Below are 24,209 nucleotides of genomic sequence, written 5' to 3'. Positions count from 1 at the left end.
CCAGTCCCAGGGTTAACAGAGCAGTGATGCTGGGCAGACGCCAGCCACTGTGGCAAAGCCCTGCTGACCCCACCACCTTCTCCCAGCTTTGCTTCTTCCTCAGCTCCAGTCGCTTCCCCCCTCACTGTTCTTCCCGCACACCTCAGGGCCTTTGCTTTCACCCTCCCCCCCTGCCCGGCTCACCCCCTCTCTTCCCCAGATCTGTACCTGGTCACCTCTCCATCCGCCAGGACTCGCTTACACATCAACCTTTCCCCAGAGCCTCCCATGGCCGCACCTGGACCAGGTCAGGTCCAAGTTCGACGCTCCCCGGGTCCCACGTCTCAGGTGCACGTCTCCTGACTCTGCCGTCTGGGGGGAGTTCTTGACCAGCTTGGTCAAGCCCACGGGTTCGTTGTCCTGTCCGACTCTAAGTCCGTCTCCTGGGCCACGGTCAGATGATGAAATCAGGAAAGTACTTTGGGGACTCGTGGGAGGAGTCCCCTTGGCAGGTCAGAGGTCCCACTTACAGCTGGCTGACCCAGGAACCCCAGGCACGTGGCCACAGTGGGCCCCACAGGTGGCTGAGGGCAGAGCCACAGAGAGACGAAGGACATCATGGCAGCTGTGGAGCTGACGGCCCTGGGTTCGAATCACACCCTACTTGGTTTTCTCTTTCCACCCTACTCCCGTCAGCTTACCCTCGAGGGGGTCCTTAGCCAGGCCCAGCTGCCCAATGATGTACTGAGGCAGGTCCGTCTTGATGCCCTGGCCCTCTCGGGCCTGGCCCTCGGCAGCCTCCAGCAGATGGTAAAACTCCTCAGGGTCAAACTCCTGGGGGTGGCAGAGGGGCCGGTAAGCCGGGGGTTGTGCCCACCTCCAGGCCTTGGCCCGTGCCGTTCCCTCCGTCTGAAGCAGCTTCACCCTCGGTGCCTCCAACTCTCCCCTCCAGATCTCAGCTCCTGGCACTTCCCTGGGGAAAAGAGCCCAGCCCAGCCGGGAGGCACCCCGTGCTCCTCTCCAAACCCCACCCGATGGGCATGTCTCTTGTATCTCAGCAGGACGGTTCTAGCGGCCTAGTCTCAACCGCTGGGCCCCACACCTGGCTGGGTGCAGAGACTCACCAGGCACTCAAGGAGCCTCGCCGGCCTCGAGATGATGATGAGCAGCTTCCGGACAAGCTGGACAATGAAGCCGACCTCCTCACTGTCCGAGCGCTCGTGGGCCTAGGGAGAGGCGGGTGATGGCGTCGCCTGCAGGCCCTTGGCCCTGCCCTCCCCGGGGACCCCTACACCCCCCCCACCCCCCTCACGCACATCTTGTAGCAGCCTCTCCAGTTTCTCCTGCATCTCCATGAAGTAGCGGGAGGTGACGAGGGCCTCTCCGGACTTGGCCAGGCAGTCGCGGGCCAGCTCAATGATCTGGTGGTGGATGAAGCCCAGGACGCCATCGGCCAGGGCCAGCCGGGCGCCGGGTGCAAAAGCAGCAAGGAATTCTTCCAGGCGGCCTTCCATCTGTGCCGTGGCCTGGGCAGGGCGGATGGGACAACCGGGTCACTGGATGGGGCCGGGGGGGGGGGGGGCAATATACACAGGTGGGGGCAAGACAGGCAGTTGTGGGGGAGAATGTGATGATGGGGACGACGGGGCCAGAGAACTGGGGGGGGAAGAAGCAATATGCCTGGGTTGGAGGGGGGCGCTTTGAGACAGAGAGATAGGGACAGACAGAAATGGAGAGATGGGGGGGATACAGCCAAGAAGACAGGGTGCCAAGGAGGGACAGCAACATGGAGGGGAGTTAGGGCCGGTGCAGCCACCGGGCGCTGCCCACCTTGGGGAACCTCTCCCGGTACACATGATTCATCATGACGATTTCATTGTCGAAGTTCCCTGTTGTGCGTCCCGGGCTGAAGGGGAAGGGGCAGGCGGGGGACAGTCAGCTTGTGACGTGGGACCAGAAATCCAGTCCAGGGGAGGGTCGAGGATCAGAGGCCAGGCTCGGACAGGGTCAGGGCCAGAGGTGGAGGAGGGGCCACAATGTGGGCCCCAAAGGCAGCTCGGGGAGGGGCTGAGGTTGGAGGTCGAGGCCCACCTGAGGCTGCGGGAACGGGGACGAAGGTGGGGTGAGCGGTGGCCGCCCTCCTCGTCAGCCACGCTCTCTGAGCTGCGGAAATGCTTGGACAGGAAGCATAGTTCATCCGGTGTCGGCTGGAAAGGAAGCTGGTGGAGGCGCTCCCGGGAGGATGAGCTCGACTGGCAGGAGGGGGTATCAGGGCCACGAGTTCACAGTCAGCGCCAAAGCCAGAACCCCAGCATTACCCCTCAAGGCCTAGGCTGCCTGCTGGTCATTAGATGTTAACACTCTCCTGCCTGACTTCTACGCATCCTTCAAAACCCCAGCTCTGATGCCCCCTCCTCCAGCAAGCCTCGCCGCCTGCTCCTTAAGCAACCCTAAGACTCCCTCTGGCCAGGCCCTAACCCCACAGGATGGGGATGTCTGTGTCCTCCAGAACGGGGACTCCTTGGGACCGAGGCTGGGTCCTTCCAGGGACCCATACGTTGCCCGGAATGGGGCACAGAGGGGGCAGCCAGGATGTTTGTTGACTGGACAACTATCCGACACCTTGATAAAAACCAAAGACGTGTCCCGCCCCACCTCGCACCCGCCTGTCTGCTGGCCAAGGTGGGACTGTGGGTACCGAGACGGTGGAGCTGGGTGTGTTGGTTCCATAGCCAGAAGATGGGAGAGATGCAAGGGACCATCTTCTGCCGTCAGCCCTAGAGGGGAGAACCAGAAGAGTTGGAAAGGAGGCATGGCCCCCGTGGTTTGTGGGGACTAAGGACGGAGACCGTGGCTGGCAGGTGCCGGCCCTGTTGGAGGAAGGATCTTCTGAAAAGGCGGAGAACAGAGGTTCAAGGTGAACAAATCCACTGTGTGTTTTCTCCTTGTCCTTCTGACACCTCCTCCAGGAAGCCCTCCCTGACCCAGCTGCCAGTGCCTCCCACATCGAAGCTCTGACCTCTGTGAGTTGCAGTTGCTGGGATACATGCCAGTCACCCCCTTGAGACTGAGGACTCCCCAAGGGTCGAAGTCCAGCCTCCCCCTTCCTCGGCCCCCGGCACAGGGTACGGCATGTAACGGGTGCTTGATAAATGTTAATGAGTGAACAAGTAACATTTAAATGCTTGGTCCAACGTCAACTCTAAGTAAATTAATGATTTTTAGTGAATTAGTGATTTTAGCCTGGATGGTGTGCCCTCCTCCTCCCCAAGGGCTCCCTGAAATTACCTGTCCATGCGCGGGACGTGGCTGCAGAAGGCCGCGCGTTTGCCGGGGGCAGAAGCCAGGGGGAGAGACCGTCACAGGGCAGGGGACAGGGGAGGGGAAAAGGCGAATGAAGAGGCAGGGCCAACCACCAAGAGCATGCCGCTGCCTGTCCCCTCACCGGTTGTGCTGAGGTCCTCCCTCAAAGCCAGTGACCACTCACCTTCGGGCAAAGGGGAAGTTCACGGCCGACGCAGCGGAGAAGTTCCGAGGACTATCCAGGGGGCTGTTGCCTGCTGAGGAAGAAGCAGGCAGGGGAAACTGAGGCAGAGGGGGCAGAGACGGGACACCGCCCCTGCAGGCTTGCTCCCACACTCACCTGTTGGAACTGACAGCGGAGACAGGGGCCGGGAGAGGGTTGGGGAGGGCGTTCCTACCACCAGGCTTTTGCGGTTCCCACTGCGGCAGCTGTCAGGGAGGTGGGGCCAAGGTCAGGCGCTGGCCCAGGCCTCAGGGCTCAGAGGACCACGTGCCCAAGCCAGAGCGCACCTATGGCCAGCTTTGGGGCAGGACGGGAAGCTAGGTGTGACCACTGCCACTCTGCCCCCAGTTGGACTCCTGCATGGCCCTTAGCTCGGCCTTTGAGGTCTGGGGTAGTCATTTTTGACAAATGTTACCTACTATTAAAACTCTTATTATTATTATCAGTGGTGGCACGAAACACTTCCAGACCCCTGGGGGGACACACTGCACATGGCCAGGAGCCCCCCGTGAGCCTTCTCACGCTTCTGTGTTCACCACCCCACCCCCACTCCTTCGCTGACGCCATGCCCCGGCCAGGGGCACCGGCAAATAAGGCAGAGAGTGGAGAGGACCCCGGAGCTCACTGGTGAACTGAGGCAGGTTCCCGTTCCATTCCACGCACCCCCTCTCAGGCTCACTGCCCCAATCTCTTGGCGACCTTCCTCCCCACGATCCCCCCAAAATGCCAACCCGATCCTTAAAAACCCCCGAGAATCAGCATCTCGCACATTAGGTCCTGCCTTCCTGTTCTACCCAACTTTTGCCCACACGTTTCCCTCCCTTGTCTTCTGGCTTCCAGACCCCCTGGCCCAGGCCACTCCCACGCCTGCCCGGCCTCTCCCACCTGTGCCCCGGCCCCGGCCCCCGCCCCGGCAGAGGGAAATTGAGAGCGAACCGTCTCCCCACCTTCCCCGGTGCAGTCGCCCAGCAACGGCTCTGCTTGCTCGACAAGTGCAGCAGCCCACATACTCTGAGCCGCCAACGCAGCTCGGTGGCGCAGGGAGGGAGAGAGAAACCTCAGGGCCTTACAGGGCCAGGAATGGTGTCCCAGGCAGAAGGCACAGAGCAGGCTAAGACATGGGAGAGCAGGGTCAGCCGCCGACCCAGGCATCAAGACAGGCAGGGAGGAGGGATCCAGCCTGTCCACGACACTATGTGCACCTGCCCTTCTGAGCTTGTTTCCCCATCTGTACACCCTGCAAGGTGCTGGGAAGATCTGATGCACTACGTACACAGTGTTCAGCTCTGGGCCCAGCACTGGGTCGATGGCCGTGGGCACGTATATTGTCATCTTTCTTCCCACAACTCCTGCAGGGTCTAGTGCACGCAGTGGGAGGGCAGGCAATGCCTCCCCGGTGAATTAAGTCACCCTTTGCCAATCCCAACAAACCCGGAGGTGAGAGACACCAGTTGCACCCACTTCCCAGCCAAGGAAACTGAGGCCACGGATGTCAACAGCCACAGGGAACTGTCCTGTAGTCTGATGTACAGAAGCAAAAGTGAAACCCACAGGTTCCTGCAAGACTTCCTGCCAACAACCCCCCCCCCCAACACCCATACCCCCGCCAGTCCCACATCCTCTCCCAGCCCTCATCTGGGTCCTCAGCTCCATGCTGCACCCCAATGCATCATTTATCACTAACAGCTGCCTTTGGGAAAAACACTTGGCCACCTCCCTCTCGCTCTCAGGCGGGGCCTTCTTGAAAAGAAAACACAGCCATATTTGAGGTCTCAAAGGGGAACCGGGCATCATTTGTGCACTTCCCGAGCAACTGTCTAGTGTCGACTATTTGCTCAGCCCTCTCTGGAGAAGGCCCAGGACGCTGAGAAGCTCTGCCTAGCCATTCAATAAACACCCGAGTGGGACAACACAGAGTGAGAATACGACAGAAAACGCTGGCCTGAGGCCAGCTTCCTGTACCCGATCCCTAAGGTGCCCATAAGCCCTCTGTAACTCCACAGGATCTGGGAGAAGCGTCTAAGCCCCGAACCTAGCATTCCAGGTCCTTCAGCAGCTGGTCTCGGTGCCTAGCCCTCTAGGAACGCCCCAACCCAGCACCAGTGAAACATCTAAGAACAGAGAGATTAAGGAACTGCCTAAGGTCACACAGCCAGGCAGTGGCTGGGCAGGAATTTGAACCCAAGTCCTGTAAAGTCCACAGCCCTTACCTGGCCTTTTCTTTTCAGAAGAGGAAACAGACTCCAAGAGAAGCCAGGCTTCGCTGGAGGCTAAACCCAGTATTTTACCCCCGTGACCCGGCTGCTGACACACCACCTGCATGCCAGCCTCGTGCGGTAAATATCTGCTTCTGAAACAATATTTCCGCTAACTGAGCCCCAGGGCCAGACTAGCCTCAGTTTTTCCAAGAAGCCCCTCCCCAGGTCTCCCAGGCCTAGAGACCCGGGTTCGAATCCTGACTCGGTCCCAAGTCCCTTCTGCCTGTGTTACCCCCTTAACTAAGACCCCGGCGGGCAGACACCCCACTCCGGGGTAACGACGGGCGAAACGAGGGTATCTGGGGTCCTAGAGGATACCTCGATCCCAAAGCGTCCCCCCCGCCCCCTACCGCCGCACACAGTGGCCCACGCCACGCCGCCGGGATATACTTCTGGCAACTCGTGTTTGCTTGGCCGGCCGCCGCGCCTTTGCCCGCACGGTGCCCCCTACCTCTTGGAGCGCTGCAGCAGCGCGCCCTTGGCAAGGCGGCTCCGGTGGCCTGGCGCAGCCACCGCCGTCCAGTAGCTGGGGTCGGACATGCTGCTTCTCTTTGTGCCGCCGCCGCCGCCCGAGACCCGGGAGGCGCGGGGGCGCAGCGGCGGCGGCGGCGGGGCACGAACCTCCGCGGCGGGATTGGCCCCAGGAGCCCCGCGGAGCGGGGTAGGGGGTGCGCGCCGCGGGGCTGGGGTTAGGGGGCGAGGAGGAAGCGCGCGCCCCGGAACGCGGCCGGGAACCCGCCCAGGCGAGCGCGGGGGCGGGGCCTCGCGGGGGCGGGGCCTCGCGGGGCGGAGCGAGCGACGCGGAAGCGAGGCTGGCGGACCCGCGTGCGGGCTTAGTGGGCTGGGCGTTGCCAGGGCCGCGGGCGGAGGGGCGGGGCGTTGCCAGGGCTGCGGGCGGCGGGGGCGGGGCGTTGGCGCCTGTTAGGTGAGGCGGTGGAACGTAGCCCCCTGCCCTCAAAACGTCAATCTGTTCACGTCTCCTTTTCCCTCTCTCCCCCCCGCGCGAACCCCTTCTGAGTGTGGCACTTGAGACCTATCCCAGGGCCTGGCCTGGCTCATGCTACCGTGCCCCACGGTGGCTCCACTTCTTGGAATGTCCTTCCTGCCTGGCAAAATCCAGCGTCCCCTCTTCCAGGAAACCTTTTCTCGTCTGTCTGGCTCTGTCTTCTCGGGCTTGGGCTCCCTGAGGCCCCGGCATCTCTCAGCACTGGACTGGCAGAAAGGACGTGTTGGGCAAACGGAAATCAGGGCATCGGACGTGCTTTGCCTGTCTATGGTGACGGAAAGGCCATCAACTTGGCTACCCGACTCAGGGGATACCTGATTTAACTTCTGAGGCCTGTCTTCTCAAGTGTAAAATGGGAGGGAAATTGGGCTGATAGGATGATTACATGAATTAGACGTAAGGTGGCACCCACAACAGTGCCTGATAAATGTGTGATAAATGTTATTAGCATCAATCAGGCTAACTTCCAGGCCTCTGTTTCTCCCTCTACAGATGTCCCCTCAGGAAAATGGAATGGAATCGGAGGCACAGAAAGGGCTGGGAATGCAGTACCCGTTCACCATAGAAATAGGAACGTCTGACACAGGAGGGAGTGAATGAATGCTTCTTCCTCTCATGACCGTCCCGGAAGTCAGGGACAGTGTCACCCTGGGGGTGGCCTCTTCACAGATCACATGATGCTTTGGGAACCAACCCAGACGCTGAAGCCCAGACCCCATATCTGAGAAGTCATGGATAGGGGCCCCCGCCTGGTGTGTAACCCTAACTCCCCCCAACCTTCTTGCCACGAATTTGGCTTCTCAGGTTTCTCAAGAGACTCCCCATCCTGCCTTGGCCATGGCCACAGTCACCCTCAGGAAGCTACTGGGTTTGTCCTCCTGATGCTCTCCAGGTCCCCTGGGCCTGGGTCTCAAACACCCCTCGCTGGTCATTCACTCACACAACATTTATTGAGTAACTACTGTGTTCCTGACCCTGTGCTAAACCCTGAGTACCCTGCCCTCAGAGGCCCCAAGTCTGGTGGGGGAAGCAGACAGTAAACAGCAAACGACTCAATGATCAAGATAATTTCAAACACCATAGTCAAGGAAGGAAAAGAACAGAGGTAACAAATGGCAAAGGGTGACTTTAGCCAGGAGACCTCTCTGAGGAGGGGACACATTGAGAAGGAAGAGGGGCCAGCCATGGGAAGTGTTCCCAACAGAGGGCGCAACTTGTGCAAAAGCCCTGAGACCAGACTGAGGGGAAGAGGCCAGCAGGACTTAACATGTAAACGTTGCAGGAAGAGTGCAGTTGTAACGGGAGAAGCAATGGGGAGCCATGGAGGACGTGTGAGCAGGGAAGGGGCATGGTCTGAATTGTTTGTCAATTCCGCCCCTCCCCACCGTCTTCCATGGGGAACAGGAGCTGTCAGGGGCAGGAATGCAGGTGGCAGGAGGCTAGTGAGAGGCTGTAACAGGGTCTGGGAGGACGACACTGGGGCCCGGACCAGGGTGAGGCTGTGGGGAAAAGTGGGTAGATTCCAGACCTGGTGTGAGGCCCAAGTAGAGATGGAATCGTGGTCTGGTGTCACCATATGCTGACATACCGTGCCCACAAACCCTCCCCACCATGTGTGCCAGGGATGCTTCTGCGCAGTTCGTAAAGGAATTACCCGTCAATCCCAGCTGTGGTGGCACCCTATAGTGCCTCCGTGCCCCCCATTACTCCCACTGCGCTGGCATCCCCAGCAGCCACTTCTCCCACGCCCATCTGGCCTCAGTTTCCTCCTCTGCAGAACAATGCCGCAGCTGACAACCCAGAACGCCTGTGGCCGTGGCGAAGGCCTCCCGTGAAAGGCTGACTAAGCCACCGATGTCTGGCGTCAGCCCCCTGCCCACCAGATCACGTCCCTCCCCAACTCACCCGCCCTCCGTGGCTCCTCAGTGTTTTTGCAGCAAAACCACACTTCTGGGTGAATCCCTCTCCTAGGTCTCAGATCCTAACCCTGTCCGTAACTCAGGACCTGCCTCCCTCTGCTTGTGCTAAGTGACTATGTAAATGGCAAAGCCCCAGTGAGCATACAGAACCCTACCCTCAACCCCTCCGTGGTCTGACCATCCCAAGCCCTTCCCACCTGCCCATACGCTGTCCACACCCCTCCCAACTCTATATGCTGTATGGTTCTTAGCTCCCTGGATAGAAAAATACAAATTCTTCCTGTCCCTGACATTCAAGGCCCCAGAGGGAACATTCTTCTGACGGTGCTTTTTATTGCCCCCTCGTCCACGAGGGCCAAATTCACGACCTTGAGTTCACGACCTTCTTCGATTACCTCCTGCTCACCACCACAGGCAGAGCCCTCCCACCTCCTTCCCATTTGTCCATGCCATAAGCATTAACTGAGCACCTGCTGTATACCAGGCCCCGCCCCAGAATAGAGAGGACAGATCCAGCTCTGGCCCTCAAGGGGCTCCCAAACCTCTGGGTGAGAAAAATAACCTAAGAATCACACAAGAAAACATGGAAATCACACCCATAATGCAGTCTCAATGAGGAAAATGGACAGGCATAATGGATGTATCTGGGGCTTGGGAGGCCCTGAATGGGGGCTGTGTTCAGAAAAAGCTCCCTATCTGAGGGCATGACAAACAGAGAAAGGAGGAAATGGAGCTCTGGGCAGAGGAGTAGCAAATGCAAAGGCCCTGAGGCTGGACCAGCTTATACTCTGGCAGCCCAGGAAGCCTCATGGCTAGAGTATGGTGAGCGAGATGGGGAGATAGGTGACAGGGAGATAAGAGGTGGCAGGGGCCAGACTCATGGGGACTTGGAGGCCGAGGGAACAAACGTGGGCTTATTCCTAGGGTACTTGGAGCAGGGGAGGCAGGGACCCATTTCCTTGCTGGCCCAAGGTGATGGGGCTCTGCTGCCCTCTGGTGGCGGGTGAGGAGGCTTTTCTGCTCAGAGCCCCAAACTCTCTGCCTCCATTTGCTCCTGGTAAACTGGCTCAGCTGTTGTTCACTTGGTGGTTGAGGCCAAGCAGTCGGTGTCAGATTTGGCCCGACACTCTTTCCCAGGGTACCTCTGCACAACATACTCTGATGTCCTGGGTTTCCTCCTCCCCTAAATGGGGGGTACGGCAGTCTCCACTGGATACCCCGACCTGGTCTAGGCCCCACCATTTTCTACCCAGATGTTATCCTGGCCACCTCCCTTCCTATCACTTGTCCTCGGCAGACCTTTCTCCCCCCAAGGCAGCCACAGCAGCTTTTCAATTCTTGGTCCTGCCTCAGGACCTTTGCACGTACAGTTCCCATTGCCTGGTACCTCTCTTCCCCTAGCTCTGCCTCGACCTTGGCTAAAACACCACCTCCCCCAAGGGGTCACCGTCTGAATGGCTCTTGTTTGTCTCCTCACTTGTTCACTGCCCACCTCCAGAGATCTGACCGAGAGGCCCATGAGGGAAGGATTACGTTAATCTTGTTCACAGCTCTGCCCTTAGCATCTGGCTCACAGTAGGTACCTACTTAATGAAGGGAACTGTCTGTTGCCCAGCACCCAGTGAGGGCTCCAAATTGTTCTCTCTTCTCCCCACGAAAGGTCTATGGAAAGAATCTAATCAGTTCGTTCATACTGAGGTATAAATGATTGATGGGCCATTGAATTCTAGACATGACTGACTCACACATCTGTCACCTCCCTGAACTTTCCCCAAGCCGTGCAAAGAGCCCACGACAACCCTGATCTTCCCTCCTATAGAGGGGGCAAGACCCTGAGATGCACCAGTCACAGAGGCTGCCTCAAACCCTCAACAGACTCTGGTAGCCAAGCTGGCCCTGATGCTCGGTCCTCAGACGTACTGAACCAGGAGAAGTGGCGTCTCCTCTCAGCCTCAGTTTCCTCAGCTGAGAAATGGGGACAGGAAGGGCGCCTCCCTCTCGGCTTGTGCAGGAAACAGAAGATATTTGGTACAGGGCTGGCACTCAGTCAAGCTGGTTCTTTCCTCCTGACGCCACTTTGCCTGGTACAGTGCGTGGGGCTCTAACGGTGAACTCTCAGCTGTGTGTGTGTGTGTGTGTGTGTGTGTGTGTGTGTGTCTACATTCAGAGGGAGGAGCTTTCTGGCCAGCTGAGCTGGGTGTGGGGAGGGTCCTGGAGGTCACAGGCTGGAAGGCAAGGCTGATTCGGCAGGGAGGGCCCAGAGCAGGCTGGGAACCCAGCATCTGTCCCAGGGATGTCCTTGGGCCACAGCTCAAGTTCTAGCCTCACCTTGGCCACCTGTCGGATGGAGGACCTGTTGGCTGTGGTTGAAAATGGAATTTCCCCCATCAAGGCCCTAATGTGGATAGTAGTTTCATTTTATGGAGGGGTAAACTGAGGCCCACAGTACCTTGGTGAGGAAGCTGGGTCTGGGCGGCTTCCGAGGTTCTGGGGTGTCAGGGCAATGTCCGAGCCCCGCCCCCCAAGTGCTGTCACTTACCTCCAGGGATGCAGGCCCAGTGAGGGGCTGCAAAGGCTGCAGGGGCTGCTGGGGCTCAGCAAAGATGGGCTCTGGCTGCTCGGAGACAGACTGTAAAGAAAGAGGCCGGGGACGGTGAACCTGGTGGTGGCCCCTGCGTGTGGCCGAATCCGAATTCGGACCAGGACTTAGGTTCCCTTAGGGAGAAGGAGCCCCCAAGGCCCGGGATTCTGGGTCTCGCCAAGGCCGCGGGGGTGGGGCCTGACCGATGACCCGGGAGGGCTCCCCGGAGGCGGCGGTCTGACTCTGGGCGACTTAAAAAGAGACGCGGGGGGAAGGGCGGTTGTCTGTCTGCCTCTCTTCCTCCCTCCCCATTTCCCCTCTTCTTCGCCAAGCACTCACTCGAGGGTCAGCGCCGGGATGTGAAGCTTGTCCCTGCGAGACTTCATGCTGAGGCCGGGGTTGCGTCTACGCGGCTGGGTGCCAAAGCCCTCTTTGTGGCCCCCAACCCCTGATGGTGGCGCGATCGGACAGACCCACAGAGGCGGACGTGGGGACAGCACGCCTGGCGGGCGCGACGGACGCGGCGGCGCGGAGGCCGGGCCGCCGGGGGCGCGGGGGGGCGGGCTCTCTCCGCCTCGGGGCGGGGCTCGGGCCCCGCACCTGCGCGCAGGCCCAGCCCAGCAGGAAAAGTCGGGCTGCGGGAGGCTGGAGTGGCAGGTGCCACCCCCTCCCGGAGAGAGGGACGCCGAGGCTGCCGGGTCTCGGGTCTCGAGCCCCAGGGCTGCGCGGCCGAAAAGGAAGGGCGGTCACTGCCTCCTCGATTGGCATTATTGCTCCATCGCCTGGCCCCACCCCTTCCCGGCCGGGTCTCTGCCCTCGCCCCACCCCTCCCCGGGAGGTGCGGGGGTGGTGTGGGGGGGGGGGGTGTTGTCTCTCGGACCCCGGATCTGAGCGCGTCCCGTCCCTATTCCCCCACCGCCTGCCGCTCAGCACAGCCCCTCGCGGCGGGTCTCAGCATCCCCGCGCACATCAGAGGCCGGTCCACGCCTCCAGGCCTTTGCTTCGCTGGGGTCCACGTCTGGAGCGTCGTCCCCCTCACCCACATCCCAGTTCGGTCCCATGGGCCCCTCTTCGGCGGAGCCGTCCCTACACAACAACCCATGGCGCCCCGAGTCCCACCCTCCCTTTTGCCCAGCCCAGCTCCCAAGACTCCGGGGTTGTGTCTGGCTATGGCCCCCCCTCGACACCCCACTTAGACCCGGTCAAGAACGCGGTAGGCAGCAGAAAGTAGACAGCTCTCAGGGAGTCTTTGTCCTCGTTCTGCCCCGTGGCCCAGGACTTTGTCCTCCGTGGTTCTGACTGATTCCGGTCCACCACCCCGCCGCGAGCCTGGGCAAAGGCCAGGGACAGTGCCCGCCTTCCGGTCAATGCCGGAGCCCCGCCCCTACGGGCCCCTCAGGCTCCTCCCCACCAGCTGCACATCCCCAGTCCATCAAGAACATATGGTCAGGGCTTGGGGGCCAGTCTGACCCCATCCCCACCATCAGATTTCAAACTCTCATCCAAACCCCAGGACCTCCCTCCTCTCTCCCTTCACCTCCCCTGTGCTCTCTTCACTCCAGCTACTGCCGTCTCCATGATGTTCTTTCAATGCCAAGCTGGTTTGCACCCCAGGACCTTTGCCCATGCTGTTTCCTCTAACTGGAATGCTCTTCCCCTCAGACCTTCCCTCTTGCCTCTTCTTCCTCTTCTAGATCTAGGCTCAAATGTTACCTTCTCCAACAGGGCTAAAGCCGCCCCACCCCCACCCCCAGCTCCTCTGTTTAATTTCTCCCCTGCAGTACATCTCTTCACCATAACTCTCCCCAAGAGAGTGTGAGCTCCATGGGCAGGGTCCAGCATCGATTTGTCTCTGTGTCCCCCCCACGCCTGGAACAGGGCCTGATACACAGTAGGCACCCCCAAAAAGTTTGTTAAGTAGGTAATTTCACTGCCGGACAAGAGAATTCCCATCCCTCAGGCAAGCACAGCCCCCAAAGAGTGGGTGTTCTACACTCACACACCTCCGGACCACTAGCACAAGGCAAAACCCTCCCTGTCCTGGGCTGTGCTTTCCCGTCTGTAAACCAGCAAAGACACGACACACAACGGTCTGTGAGCTCTGGGATCCGAAAATGCCAGCCTACAGAAAAATGCTAACGTGACCCTGAAGGATACAATTTTCTACCTGTGTTCCCTGACAGTGAGCTCCCCGTCATGGGAGACATGCAAGCTGGCCCCAGGATACTTGGCTGGAATCCTCTCATTTGGACTCTAGATGCTAGACAAGGGTTCCTTTTCCAGTCTGGATGCCCTTGTGCCAGCTGTGCAACGCTACAGCGCTTCAATCTCCACATTTGCAAACTGGCGTGGGCCCCCAGCTTGGGCGGGCCAAAGGAAGCACTTCCAAAGCACTTTGCAAACACCGGGGGAAAGGATCAAGGTGAGCAGCTTTGTTGTAATTATCAAATAAATTCACAGTCTGGAGGCTGCCGCTGAAATATCTGTGCCCAGGACCGTTGGGTCCAGCCCAGCCCACTGGCCTTAGGTGAACTCACCCACGTCCCCGGCGTGGCAGGCTCAGCTCCTTCTGAAATGAGAGGAAACAGGGGTCATTCCCAAGGAGACAGGCCCATCACATCCCCGGCCCTCCACCCACCTCACCCCGAAGGTGGCCCCTCGCTCACTCAGCTCCAGCCAATGCCTCTTTTCTGCTGCCCCATATTCTGGGTTCTGCCCTGCCTCAGAGCCTTTGCACCAGCTGTGTCTTCTGCCAAGACCGCCTTCCCTCCCCTCTGGTGCTAGTCAATTGCACATCATCCCTCAGCCCAGGCACCCCTTCCTCCTGAAAGCCCTCCAGACTCCCAATCACCTCCCTGCCTAGCTCAAACCCTCCTTGTACTAAAAATAACTTCATTATTTTATTTGATTTTAAAGTTTATTTATTTATTTTGAGAGAGAGAGGGAGCCAGAGTGGGGGAGGGGCAGAGAGACAGAGAGAGAGAGGAGACAGAGAGAGAGGAGAGAGAGAGAATCCCACGCAGGCTCAGCACTGTCAGCACAGAACCCGATGCGGGGCTCGAACTCACGAGAACATGGAGATCATGACCTGAGCTGAAATCAAGAGTCGAACGCTTAACCCACTGAGCCACCCAGGCGCCCCATAACTTCATTATTTTAAATAACAAATTAGTTATATTTGTAAAGAAGTATGTCAATAGTGGCTAAATAGTAACAATTGTTCGAGGAAAGGGAGATTCTTGACTCGCCCTCACTCTGCCCCCTCCCAGATCTGAAAGTCACTTCTGCAAAGCTTATGTGGATTTGTGTCCTGGGAACCGGTGGGCGGTGGGGGCACTAATCAGTGACTCCCTTTTGAAGACCCTTTTAGAGCTCAGCAAGCTGGCTGCACCAACCCTGGGTGCCCTCGCCATATGCAGGGCGAAAAGCCGTGCACTTGGGGTTCACGGTGACCCCGGAGTCCATCCTCAAAAGTAGCTCACCCAAGAAGGTTTCTAAATTCTCAAAAGGCCATGTCACGCAAGTTTAGAATCTAGGGACACTCAGACGTGGGTCCAGATCTATTTATTATCTGTTCTTGCCTGGCTGTGGGACCTTGAGCAAGTAACTTGCGCAATTGGTGCTTTGATTTTCCCACCTATAAGGTGGAGGGTAACATCGGGAGGGTCCCAGGGTAGTAATGATCAGCCATTATTATCGTGGCTGTTGTGCGTTGTGTTATTGTTGAGCTCAGCAAGGGCCTAGGTGGACTATCGTAATAGCTGATAAATTTTACTGAGCCACCTAATACATACAGACCAGGAGCAAGGGCCGTTTTTCAGGCTGGGAAACCGAGGCGCACAGGGAAGCCAGCTGCCCATGTCTCTTGGCAAGGAGAAGGAAGGGAATCCAGGTCTCTGGACATCCCCACCCACCCCCCCTGCTCCCCCCCCCCCAAACACACACGCCAGGGCGGTCCTGTGGAGGACAGACACATGACTATTTTTACCTAGGTGGGCTCTCCGGACTGCCCACATCCAGAGCGGGGCGTTCACCATGGCAACCACTGACGTCATCAGCCCCCACAGGCAATTCAAGGGGGCTGGAAGCTGCCCGGTGCAGGACGGGGCTGGGAGAGGTTGGCTGGGTCCCCCAGCAGGGGAAGAGGAGGGTCCAAGAGGAGGGGTGTCACCCCGAGGCCTGACCCCAGCTACCCTGAGCCCACAAAACCGGGCGGTTCAAGGTGGGAAGAGGCTGACCTGCCATCCCGGGGTGTTGCTGTCTGCCTGAATACCTCTGGGAATGGAGAGCTCACTATCGTTCAGGGCAATTGATCACAGTCATAGGAACCACCACCACCATTAAGGCCTCCTTCTGCCCCCTCCAATTGTTATGGGGTCTTATGCCAGCTGACCCCTCTCCTCTAACCCGTGAAACAGCGAGGAGCTGGCATCTGAACCCAGGACTTCCTTGCTCCGGCACCCCCTCCCCCATCCCAACCATTTCCTTCCAAAGCCCTGGCCGTTCTGGGTTCCCAGTCTGGCTCCCCATCATCCGAGCTGTGTGACCCCCGCCAAACAATTTCACATCAGTTTCTTCGTTTGGAAAGCCTCCCGGTTCCATAGGGTCCTGGGAGGAATCGAGAAACAAGCTAAGAGCCCGGCACTGGGGAGGCTTGGATAAATCCCTGCCAAGACAATGATGTTGTGAGGTTAATAATAACCACCAATTTAACCACAAATTTTAATTTGCTTCCAAAATACAAAAAGATGTAAAGTGGCAGAGAGAAGCGAGGGAAGGTCGGCAGCCCCCTGCAAAGGCTCCGTGGAAAGCTGGGACCACATGGAATTCTCCCGGCACCGCCCCCGGACCCTCTGCTCCCAGAGCCATCTGCTTCCGCCTTCAGCCCCCTCTTTGCCGGCTGTTCTCAAGGAGTGACTCCCGCATAGACCAGAGTAGGTGGGGGCCCGGTCCCTTGGAACTGCCCTTTAAAGATAATGTTTACGGCAACCTCTTCGGTTCTTGGCTGGGCTGGGCAATGCTGCCTCCCAGCCAGAAGCCTCAGCTCCATCCTGAGGAACCCCCCCCCCCCCGGGGCATGGACACCCCCACAACTGGAGGCACTGGGGAGACCCAGGGGGAGAGAAGGGGCTGGAGGTGGGGGGAGCCAAGAGGCTTCCTGGGTGGGGGGGGGGGTCAGGCTGGTGGGAATCTGTGCGGTGGGGGTAGGACCCAGGCTGGCTGGCACCAAGCCCCACGGGAAGTTGGCAACTGCAGTGAAGGGAGAGAGAAGTCAGCAGGGACCACAGAGCCCCAGCCTGAGGGCTTTTTGGAGGAGAAGAGTAAGTTGAACTGGGCCACGAGGATGCAGGATGGACCTTCCAGGGAATGCCTCCAGCAGCAGCAGAGACAAAGTTCAGATAGATACAAGCTCTGGCCACCTTCACTGCCCCTGGATTTGGAGATCTGGTGTTTTAAAAGTCTGTGGTTCGGGGCACCTGGGTGGCTCAGTCGGTTAAGCATCCGACTTCAGCTCAGGTCATGATCTCGCGGTCCGTGAGTTCGAGCCCCGCGTCGGGCTCTGTGCTGACAGCTCAGAGCCTGGAGCCTGTTTCAGATTCTGTCTCCCTCTCTCTCTGACCCTCCCCCGTTCATGCTCTGTCTCTCCCTGTCTCAAAAATAAATAAACATTAAAAAAAAAAATTAAAAAAAAAAAAAGTCTGTGGTTCGTGGGGCGCCTGGGTGGTTCAGTCGGTTAAGCATCCGGCTCTCGATTTCGGCTCAGGTCATGATCTCACGGTTCATGAGTTCGAGCCCCGAGTCGGGCTCTGTTGCTGACAGTGTGGAACCTGCTTGGGATTCTCTCTCTCTCTAAAGAAATAAATAAAAACGTAAAAATAAAAAAATTAAAAAAAAGAAGCGTGGCTTGTGAAGCAAAGGCCCAAGTGGGAGATGATAAAAAAATAACGATGGGGCGCCTGGGTGGTGCAGTCGGTTGGGCGTCCGACTTCAGCCAGGTCACGATCTCGCGGTCCGTGAGTTCGAGCCCCGCGTCGGGCTCTGGGCTGATGGCTCAGAGCCTGGAGCCTGTTTCCGATTCTGTGTCTCCCTCTCTCTCTGCCCCTCCCCTGTTCATGCTCTGTCTCTCTCTGTCCCAAAAATGAATAAACGTTGAAAAAAATATTTAAAAAAATAACGATAGAATAATAAGAATAGTAGTCGTAGCAATAACAATGCGAGGAGTGGAGCTCACGTTAACCCATAAATGCTGCACAGAAGACTGAGCTTAACCCAAAGCGGGAAGGCCCAGTTCCCAGCTCTTCCTCTGACCCAGCGCAAACTGGGATTCCAAGGGCCAGACCAGTTCCTGCTTACCACCTCCCAGCGCACTGCCCCAGTCAGATTAGCCAGCCTTCCCACGGATATGGTCTATACTAGCCAGTCAGCAACTGACTTGAGTCCCCTCCACTTCCTCAAGCTTCTATGAATCGACTCTTTGACCTTTGGAAGGGTCAGCCTCCAGAGTATCTGACTGGCTCTGACCAGGAGGCTGCTACCTGCTTGGCTGGGGGTGCTCCTGGGCCCATTAACAAAGCTCCGAGTTAAGGTACCGGATAGCTTATGCCCCATTTGTGGGTGCCCGTTACTGTGAGACATTATTTATATTTCTTCTATTATTATTTTTTTTTAAGTTTTTCAAAATGTTTATTTATTTATTTTCAGGGTGGGGGGGAGAGGGGGAGAGAGAGAGGGAGAGAGAGGATCCCAAGCAGGCTCCACACTCCGTGCAGAGCCCAACACTGGGCTCAACCTCATGATTGTGAGTGAGATCATGACCTGAGCCAAAGTCGAGAGTCAGATGCTGAACTGACTGAGCCACCCAGGCAGCCCTATACATCTACTATGGGGGGGTTCGAATCCTGACTCTGTCACCTACGTGCTGTGACACCTGGGCAGGGGCTAGGCTTCTCTGAGCCTCAGTTTCCCCTTTTGTAGCATGGGACTCGTCATCAGGGAGCGGGTGCCTCCTCCCCGTGAAACAGGCCCCCACTTCTTGACGTCAGCAGCGCCCCCATTCGCCTACCCGAAGGCAGTTTCTCTATTTTAAGAGGCCGCGGGCGGGGCTCGCGTCTAACTGGGGCTCGGGGCGGGGCCTGTCCCCCCACAACACCCCACGGCTCACCGCCCCCTCCCCTACGCCCAGGCCCCTCGCTCTGGTCTCTGGCCTCTGGTCTCTGGCCGCGGACTTTCCCCTTGCGCCCCCCGCCCCCGCCACGCCTGGGGGTGGGGGTGCTTCTGCCTTTCATCTCTGCCCCTGCCCTCCCGGACCCCACCCCCACCCCGTCCTTCCAAGGTTCTAGCTTCCCTCAGACTGTCTTATTTCCCCATGCACCCCCCCCCCCTGCCACCCGCCCCTGCCCTGCCACCCGCGCTGCTTCCTCTGCTCCAAGACCACCCAGCAACGCTTGGGTCAGGCGCCTTCTCCAAGAGTGCCTGAGCGTCCCACATTGCAGCTGACAACTCCCTGGGGTCACTGCTGCTCAGGCGTCCATACCCCCCAACAGGCTAGGAGACCCAGGAGAGCGGTTTCAGAGGGTGAACACCCCGCCGCCTCTCCAGCAGGCACTCAAGAAATGTTTGTTGGGTAAATGAGGAATCCCAGGTTCCCGGCAGGCAACCTGGTGGCTTCTTAAGGGTGTGGTCTACGCCTCGGCTAGATCATCTTAATTCCCTTTGCACAGAGATAAGGGAAACTGAGGGCCAGAAAAGTCAAAGGAGTCACCCATCGGGGTCCCATGGCCCCTGCGTGGGTTCGAACTCTCTCACGCACAAACTCAGGGCCAGAGGTCAGAAGAGGAGGGCCCCTACAGCCAATGGGGAAACTGAGATCCGGATAAGCAAAAGTGTCTCCTGCCCTCGACACCCCCCCCCCGCCCGCCCGGCCCCCCGCAAGCCAGTTGGCAGTGCTTTCTGCAACAGAGAGCCAGTTAGGCTGCCGGATTGAACCTCTGTCGGGCGACCTCGAGTTTGTGACTTTTCCAGACCCGAGCCTCAGTTTCCCTGTCTGACAAATGGGCGCCCGGACAGCCCCAACCTCCTTGGCTCACCTTAGGGGTGAGCCGAGGCTGGGGCGCGGTGGCGCAGCGAAGGCACGAGGCAGGTAATGATCCACATTAATTAATAAGAATATATCACTAGTAAAAAGATTAACACGACGAGGACCATATGGTGAGCGCTCAAAGGCTGCTGTTGCTCATATTATTAGAGCAGCTGGTGGGAAGGGGCCCAACCCTCAGCCCCCGTCTCCCACGCTAGCGCTTGGAGCCTCAGTTTCTCCATCTGTCAAACCGAACGGAGTCTACGTCCCCTTCCCATCAGGCGAAAAGCACTTTGAAAAGCGGGCAGAAGGAGCGATCGGAGCGCGCGCCCCGCTCTCCGCCTCAGTTTCTCCGGACGCCGAAACCTCGCCCCTGACACCCAAGCCAGGTGCACTCGGCCGCGCCCTCCGCCCGCCCACGCAGGGGCCTCACCTGGAGCCCTCGGCGCCGCAGGAGGCTCGGCTCGTCCATGGCCCGCTAGTCCGCGCCGCCTGGCCCGCCCCCGGCCCCGCCCCAGCCTGCCAAGCCCCGCCACCCCGCGCCATTGGTCAAGCCGGTCAGCTGACGTGTCCTGGCCCCGCCCCTCCCTGGGAGCCCTCCTGGAAGGGCCCCGCCTCCATTGGATGGGCCAGACCCGCCCTTCCAGGCCCCACCCTTGCCCCCCAGCCAAGATGATACCCGTTTTCAATGAATCCTCCTGGGAATAAGGGAACGTTAGCACCCCCATTTTGCAGAGAAGGAAACTGAGGCTCAGAGAAGTTAGTTGATGTGCCCAGGGCGCACAACAAGACCCTCAGTTCTGTTCAAAATTTGAAAAGGGCCACAAATATCAGTGATTAAGGTACGCAAGATTCGAATACAATAATGTAAAGAATCTAAACTAATGCGAAAAGCGCAGGATGAACGAAACACCAAAAATGCAGGCTCTGCCTCTGCCTTTACATCACGCTGCCTTACTGGTTTCACCTTAATTCTGGCCCTAGCCCCAATAAAACTTTATTTACAAGAACAGGCAGCCACTGTTGCCAGTTTCTGTTTTGAGGAGGACTCCCTTCGCCGAGTCAGCTGGGCACCTGACTAAGCGCCTAATGAGGACCACCTTCCACAGGTATCTGGTGATAATTGATCAGCCCCCCTTTGCAGAAGGGAAACTGAGGCAGGGAGAAGCCCAAGTGCCAAGATGGGATCCATATTCTCTCTTCCACTGGGACTGCCACTGTCTCTGCACCTGCAGGTTCCCTTGGCTATCCGTTGGACTTAGACATTACAGGATCTTCTCAGGCTGGAGGAGAGACCCCAGGGACGGCCCGATTGCCTTTGAGTCTGGATAGGCTCCTACCAAATTACAGTGGCCAGATTGAGCACATAAAAATACAGGGCTTCCTGAAATTTTGTTTTTGTCATACACACTTTAAAACTGAAATATTGGGGTACCTGGGTGGCTCAGTCAGCTGAGCGTCAAACTTCAGCTCAGATCATGATCTCACGGTTTTGGGAGTTTGAGCCCCGCATTGGGCTAAGCTGCCGTGAGCCCAGAACCCACTTCTGATCCTCTGTCCCCCTCTCTCTCCACTCTTCACCTGCTGGTGCTCTCTTTCTCTCAAAAATAAACATTAAATTAAAAAAAAAAAAAAAAGAGGGGCGCCTGGGTGTCTCAGTCGGGTAAGCTCCGACTTCGGCTCAGGTCATGATCTCGCAGTTCGTGGGTTCGAGCCCCGCGTCGGGCTCTGTGCTGACAGCTCGGAGCCTGGAGCCTGCTTCGGATTCTGTGTCTCCCTCTCTCTCTGCCCCTGCCCTGCTCACGCTCTGTCTCTCTCGGTCTCAAAAATAAGTCAACATTAAAAAAATAAGAAGGTACTGGTACTCCCCTCACAAATTTATGAAAGATAAATAAAAATAAATAAATAAAATTGACATATAATTCACCCACCATAAAATATACCTTTTAATTTATTTTAATTTTTATTTATTTTTTTTTAATTTTTTTTCAACATTTATTTATTTTTGGGACAGAGAGAGACAGAGCATGAACGGGGGAGGGGCAGAGAGAGAGGGAGACACAGAATCTGAAACAGGCTCCAGGCTCCGAGCCATCAGCCCAGAGCCCGACGCGGGGCTCGAACTCACGGACCGCGAGATCATGACCTGGCTGAAGTCGGACGCTTAACCGACTGCGCCACCCAGGCGCCCCTTATTTTTATTTTTTAAGTTTATTTATTTTGAGAGAGACAGAGAAAGCGCAAGGGGGGGAGGGGCAGAGAGAGAGAGAGAGAGAGAGGAGAGGGAGAATCCCAGGCAGGCTCCACGCCATCATTGCACAGAGCCCAACTCGGGGCTGAAACCCCCAAAACCGTGAGATCGTGACCTGAGCCGAAATCAAGAGTCCGACGCTTAACAGACCGAGCCACCCCGGAGCCCCTAAAACAGATCTTTTTAAAGAGTACCATTCCGTGGTTCTTAGCATATTCTCAGAATTGTGCAATCGTCACCACTATCTAATCGCAGAACATTTCACCAACCCCTAGAAGAAAACCTTTACCCGTGAGCACTCACCATCCTCCCTCTGGCAGCCGCCAATCTGCTTTCTGTCCCCGTGGCTTTGCCTGTTCTAGACGTTTCACATAAATGGAATCCTACAACAGGTGGCCTTTTGTGTCCGGCTTCTGTCGCTCCACACGATGTTTTCAAGTTGCACCCACGCTGTAGCTTGAATCGGGGCTTCCTTCCTTTTTATGGCTGAATAATACTCCATCGTGTGGATGGACCCCGTTTTGTTTATCCGTCCACCTGTCGACGGACATTTGAGTTTTTCCACTGTTGGGCTCTTGTGAGTTGCGCTGCTGTGAACATTCATGCGCAAGTTATTGTGTGGACCTATGCTTTCAAGTCTCTTGGGTCTGCATCTAGGCGTGAAATTCCTGGGTCGTACGGTAACTCTGTATTTCTGCTTTTTCAAAAACGGCCAGACTGTTCTGTGCAGTCAAAAGCAGCTGCTGCTGTAAGCTGAGTCATGTTTTTCCAAAATCCAGACGTTGAAATCCTCACCGTAGGTCCTTCAGAATGTGACTGTGTTTGGAGAGAGGGACTTTAAAGGGACAATTCAAGTAAACTGAGGTGACCTGGGTAGATCCTAATCCAATATGATTGCTGTCTTTATAAGAAGAGATTAGGGGGGCGCCTGGGTGGCTCGGTCGGTTAAGCGTCCGACTTCGGCTCAGGTCACGATCTCACGGTCCGTGGGTTCGAGCCCCGCGTCGGGCTCTGTGCTGACAGCTCAGAGCCTGGAGCCTGTTTCAGATTCTGTGTCTCCCTCTCTCTCTGCCCCTCCCCTGCTCATGCTCTGTGTCTCTCTGTCTCAAAAATAAATAAACGGTAAAAAAAAATTTAAAAAAAAAAAAGAAGAGATTAGGGCACAGGCACGCACAGAAGGAAGGCCACGTGAACACGCAGGAAAACCCCATCTGCAAGCCGGGGAGAAAGACCCCAGAAGAAGCCAAACCTGCCAACATCTTGATCTTGGACTTGTAGCCTTCAGAACTGTAAGGAAAGAAATCCCTGTTATTGAAGGCACTCCGTCTCAGCCACCCAGTTAAATGTAATTTCAGACAAACAATGAATAATTGTTCATAATGTTCCACGCGATCCTTGGTAAGTAGATATGCTAAAAACTTAGGGGGCGTTTAACCTGAAATTCTCATTTATTTTATTTATTTAAAAAAAATTTTTTTTTCAATGTTTATTTATTTTTGGGACAGAGAGAGACAGAGCATGAACGGGGAAGGGGCAGAGAGAGAGGGAGACACAGAATCGGAAACAGGCTCCAGGCTCCGAGCCATCAGCCCAGAGCCTGACTCGGGGCTCGAACTCACGGACCGCGAGATCGTGACCTGGCTGAAGTCGGACGCTTAACCGACTGCGCCACCCAGGCGCCCCCTGAAATTCTCATTTAATAGGGCACGTTTTATCTGGCAACCCTATGCTAAAAGGACCTCAGGCTATGGCTTGTCTACCCCGGGTAATGGGGAGCGTGCACCTTACAGCGACCGACGACAGCCCTGTCTCTGGTCTGTTCTGCCTACAAGTTCTCCTAGAGTCCAAGTTGGGGTGGACATGTGACCTAGAGACTTTTCATTCACTTCAGCCAGGGTGACAGGCTCACGGTGGACATGAAACCCAAGCTCAGCCAATCAGTCTTCCCTGGGACTTTGGCTGCAATCTTGGGGAAAGAGCGGTTCCCTGTACCAGAGGCGGTTGGACCAGGCAAATGGGGGAGCTGCTGGAGGGGGAGCCACCAGAGAGGTTTCAAATGCCCTTGCTCCACCTGGAGAACTTCTACACAGAACTTCCAAAATTACACCTTCCGTGGGCGCTAGGGGACATTTATTGACTGACTCGCTGAATCAATCGAACAGGGAGTGCAATTTTCCCCTGGTGAACGCCTATGCATCTTTCAAAACCCGCTTCAAATTTAAGAAGCATCAAAGAACATTTTTACCGAAGGAATAAGTGATTTGTTTTCCTGCGAACTTCTATACATCCATCAAAACCCTTCTCAGGTATCTCTAAGGGGCATCAGGGAGTGTGATTGTTGAACGAATAAGTGATGCCTAGAAATGTGTTTGATTTAAAAAAAACGAACAGATTTTCTCCTTGCAAAATCCTATTCATCCCTCAACATTCTCAGATGCCCTCCAGGGGCGTCAGGGTCTTGTGGCCACGAGAAGGGAAAAGCTCAACCCTGGGCTGACTGAAGGTCACTCTACCCAGGAAGGAGGCGGAGGCTGAGGGGGTGGGGAAATTCTGTGGTTCCTCCTGTCACGATTTCCATTTCCGGCGGCCCCTTTTAACCCAATCCTTCCTGC

General features: G+C 57.0%; 1 protein-coding gene across 26 annotated transcripts in view; it reads right to left on the bottom strand.

Moving 5' to 3' along the window:
- The window catches only part of MAST3 (microtubule associated serine/threonine kinase 3), a 36,965-nt gene extending 17,101 nt beyond the window's left edge, over positions 1 to 19,864 (bottom strand). For 2 of the 26 annotated variants that reach the window (XM_043587030.1, XM_043587032.1), the window contains exons 1-10: positions 11,609 to 12,008; positions 11,228 to 11,317; positions 3,623 to 3,711; positions 3,467 to 3,539; positions 2,678 to 2,756; positions 2,071 to 2,231; positions 1,810 to 1,885; positions 1,296 to 1,505; positions 1,104 to 1,205; positions 681 to 813 (exon numbers count right to left, since the gene is read on the bottom strand). In XM_043587030.1, the coding sequence (XP_043442965.1) occupies positions 681 to 813; positions 1,104 to 1,205; positions 1,296 to 1,505; positions 1,810 to 1,885; positions 2,071 to 2,231; positions 2,678 to 2,756; positions 3,467 to 3,539; positions 3,623 to 3,711; positions 11,228 to 11,317; positions 11,609 to 11,655 (1,060 nt within the window). In that variant the 5' untranslated portion in view covers positions 11,656 to 12,008. Of the gene's footprint in view, positions 1 to 680; positions 814 to 1,103; positions 1,206 to 1,295; positions 1,506 to 1,809; positions 1,886 to 2,070; positions 2,232 to 2,641; positions 2,757 to 3,267; positions 3,289 to 3,466; positions 3,540 to 3,622; positions 3,712 to 6,214; positions 6,521 to 11,227; positions 11,318 to 11,608; positions 12,009 to 13,436; positions 13,567 to 13,806; positions 13,839 to 19,779 lie in introns of those variants that run through there. The other 24 variants (XM_043587035.1, XM_043587036.1, XM_043587045.1 and 21 more) reach the window with 24 other exon arrangements.
- Positions 19,865 to 24,209: the final 4,345 nt, after the last annotated feature.

The sequence above is a fragment of the Prionailurus bengalensis genome, chromosome A2 (assembly GCF_016509475.1).
Source record: "Prionailurus bengalensis isolate Pbe53 chromosome A2, Fcat_Pben_1.1_paternal_pri, whole genome shotgun sequence".
NCBI classification, from domain to species: Eukaryota; Metazoa; Chordata; class Mammalia; order Carnivora; family Felidae; genus Prionailurus; species Prionailurus bengalensis.
This window is presented reverse-complemented; position numbering and strand designations above follow the sequence as displayed.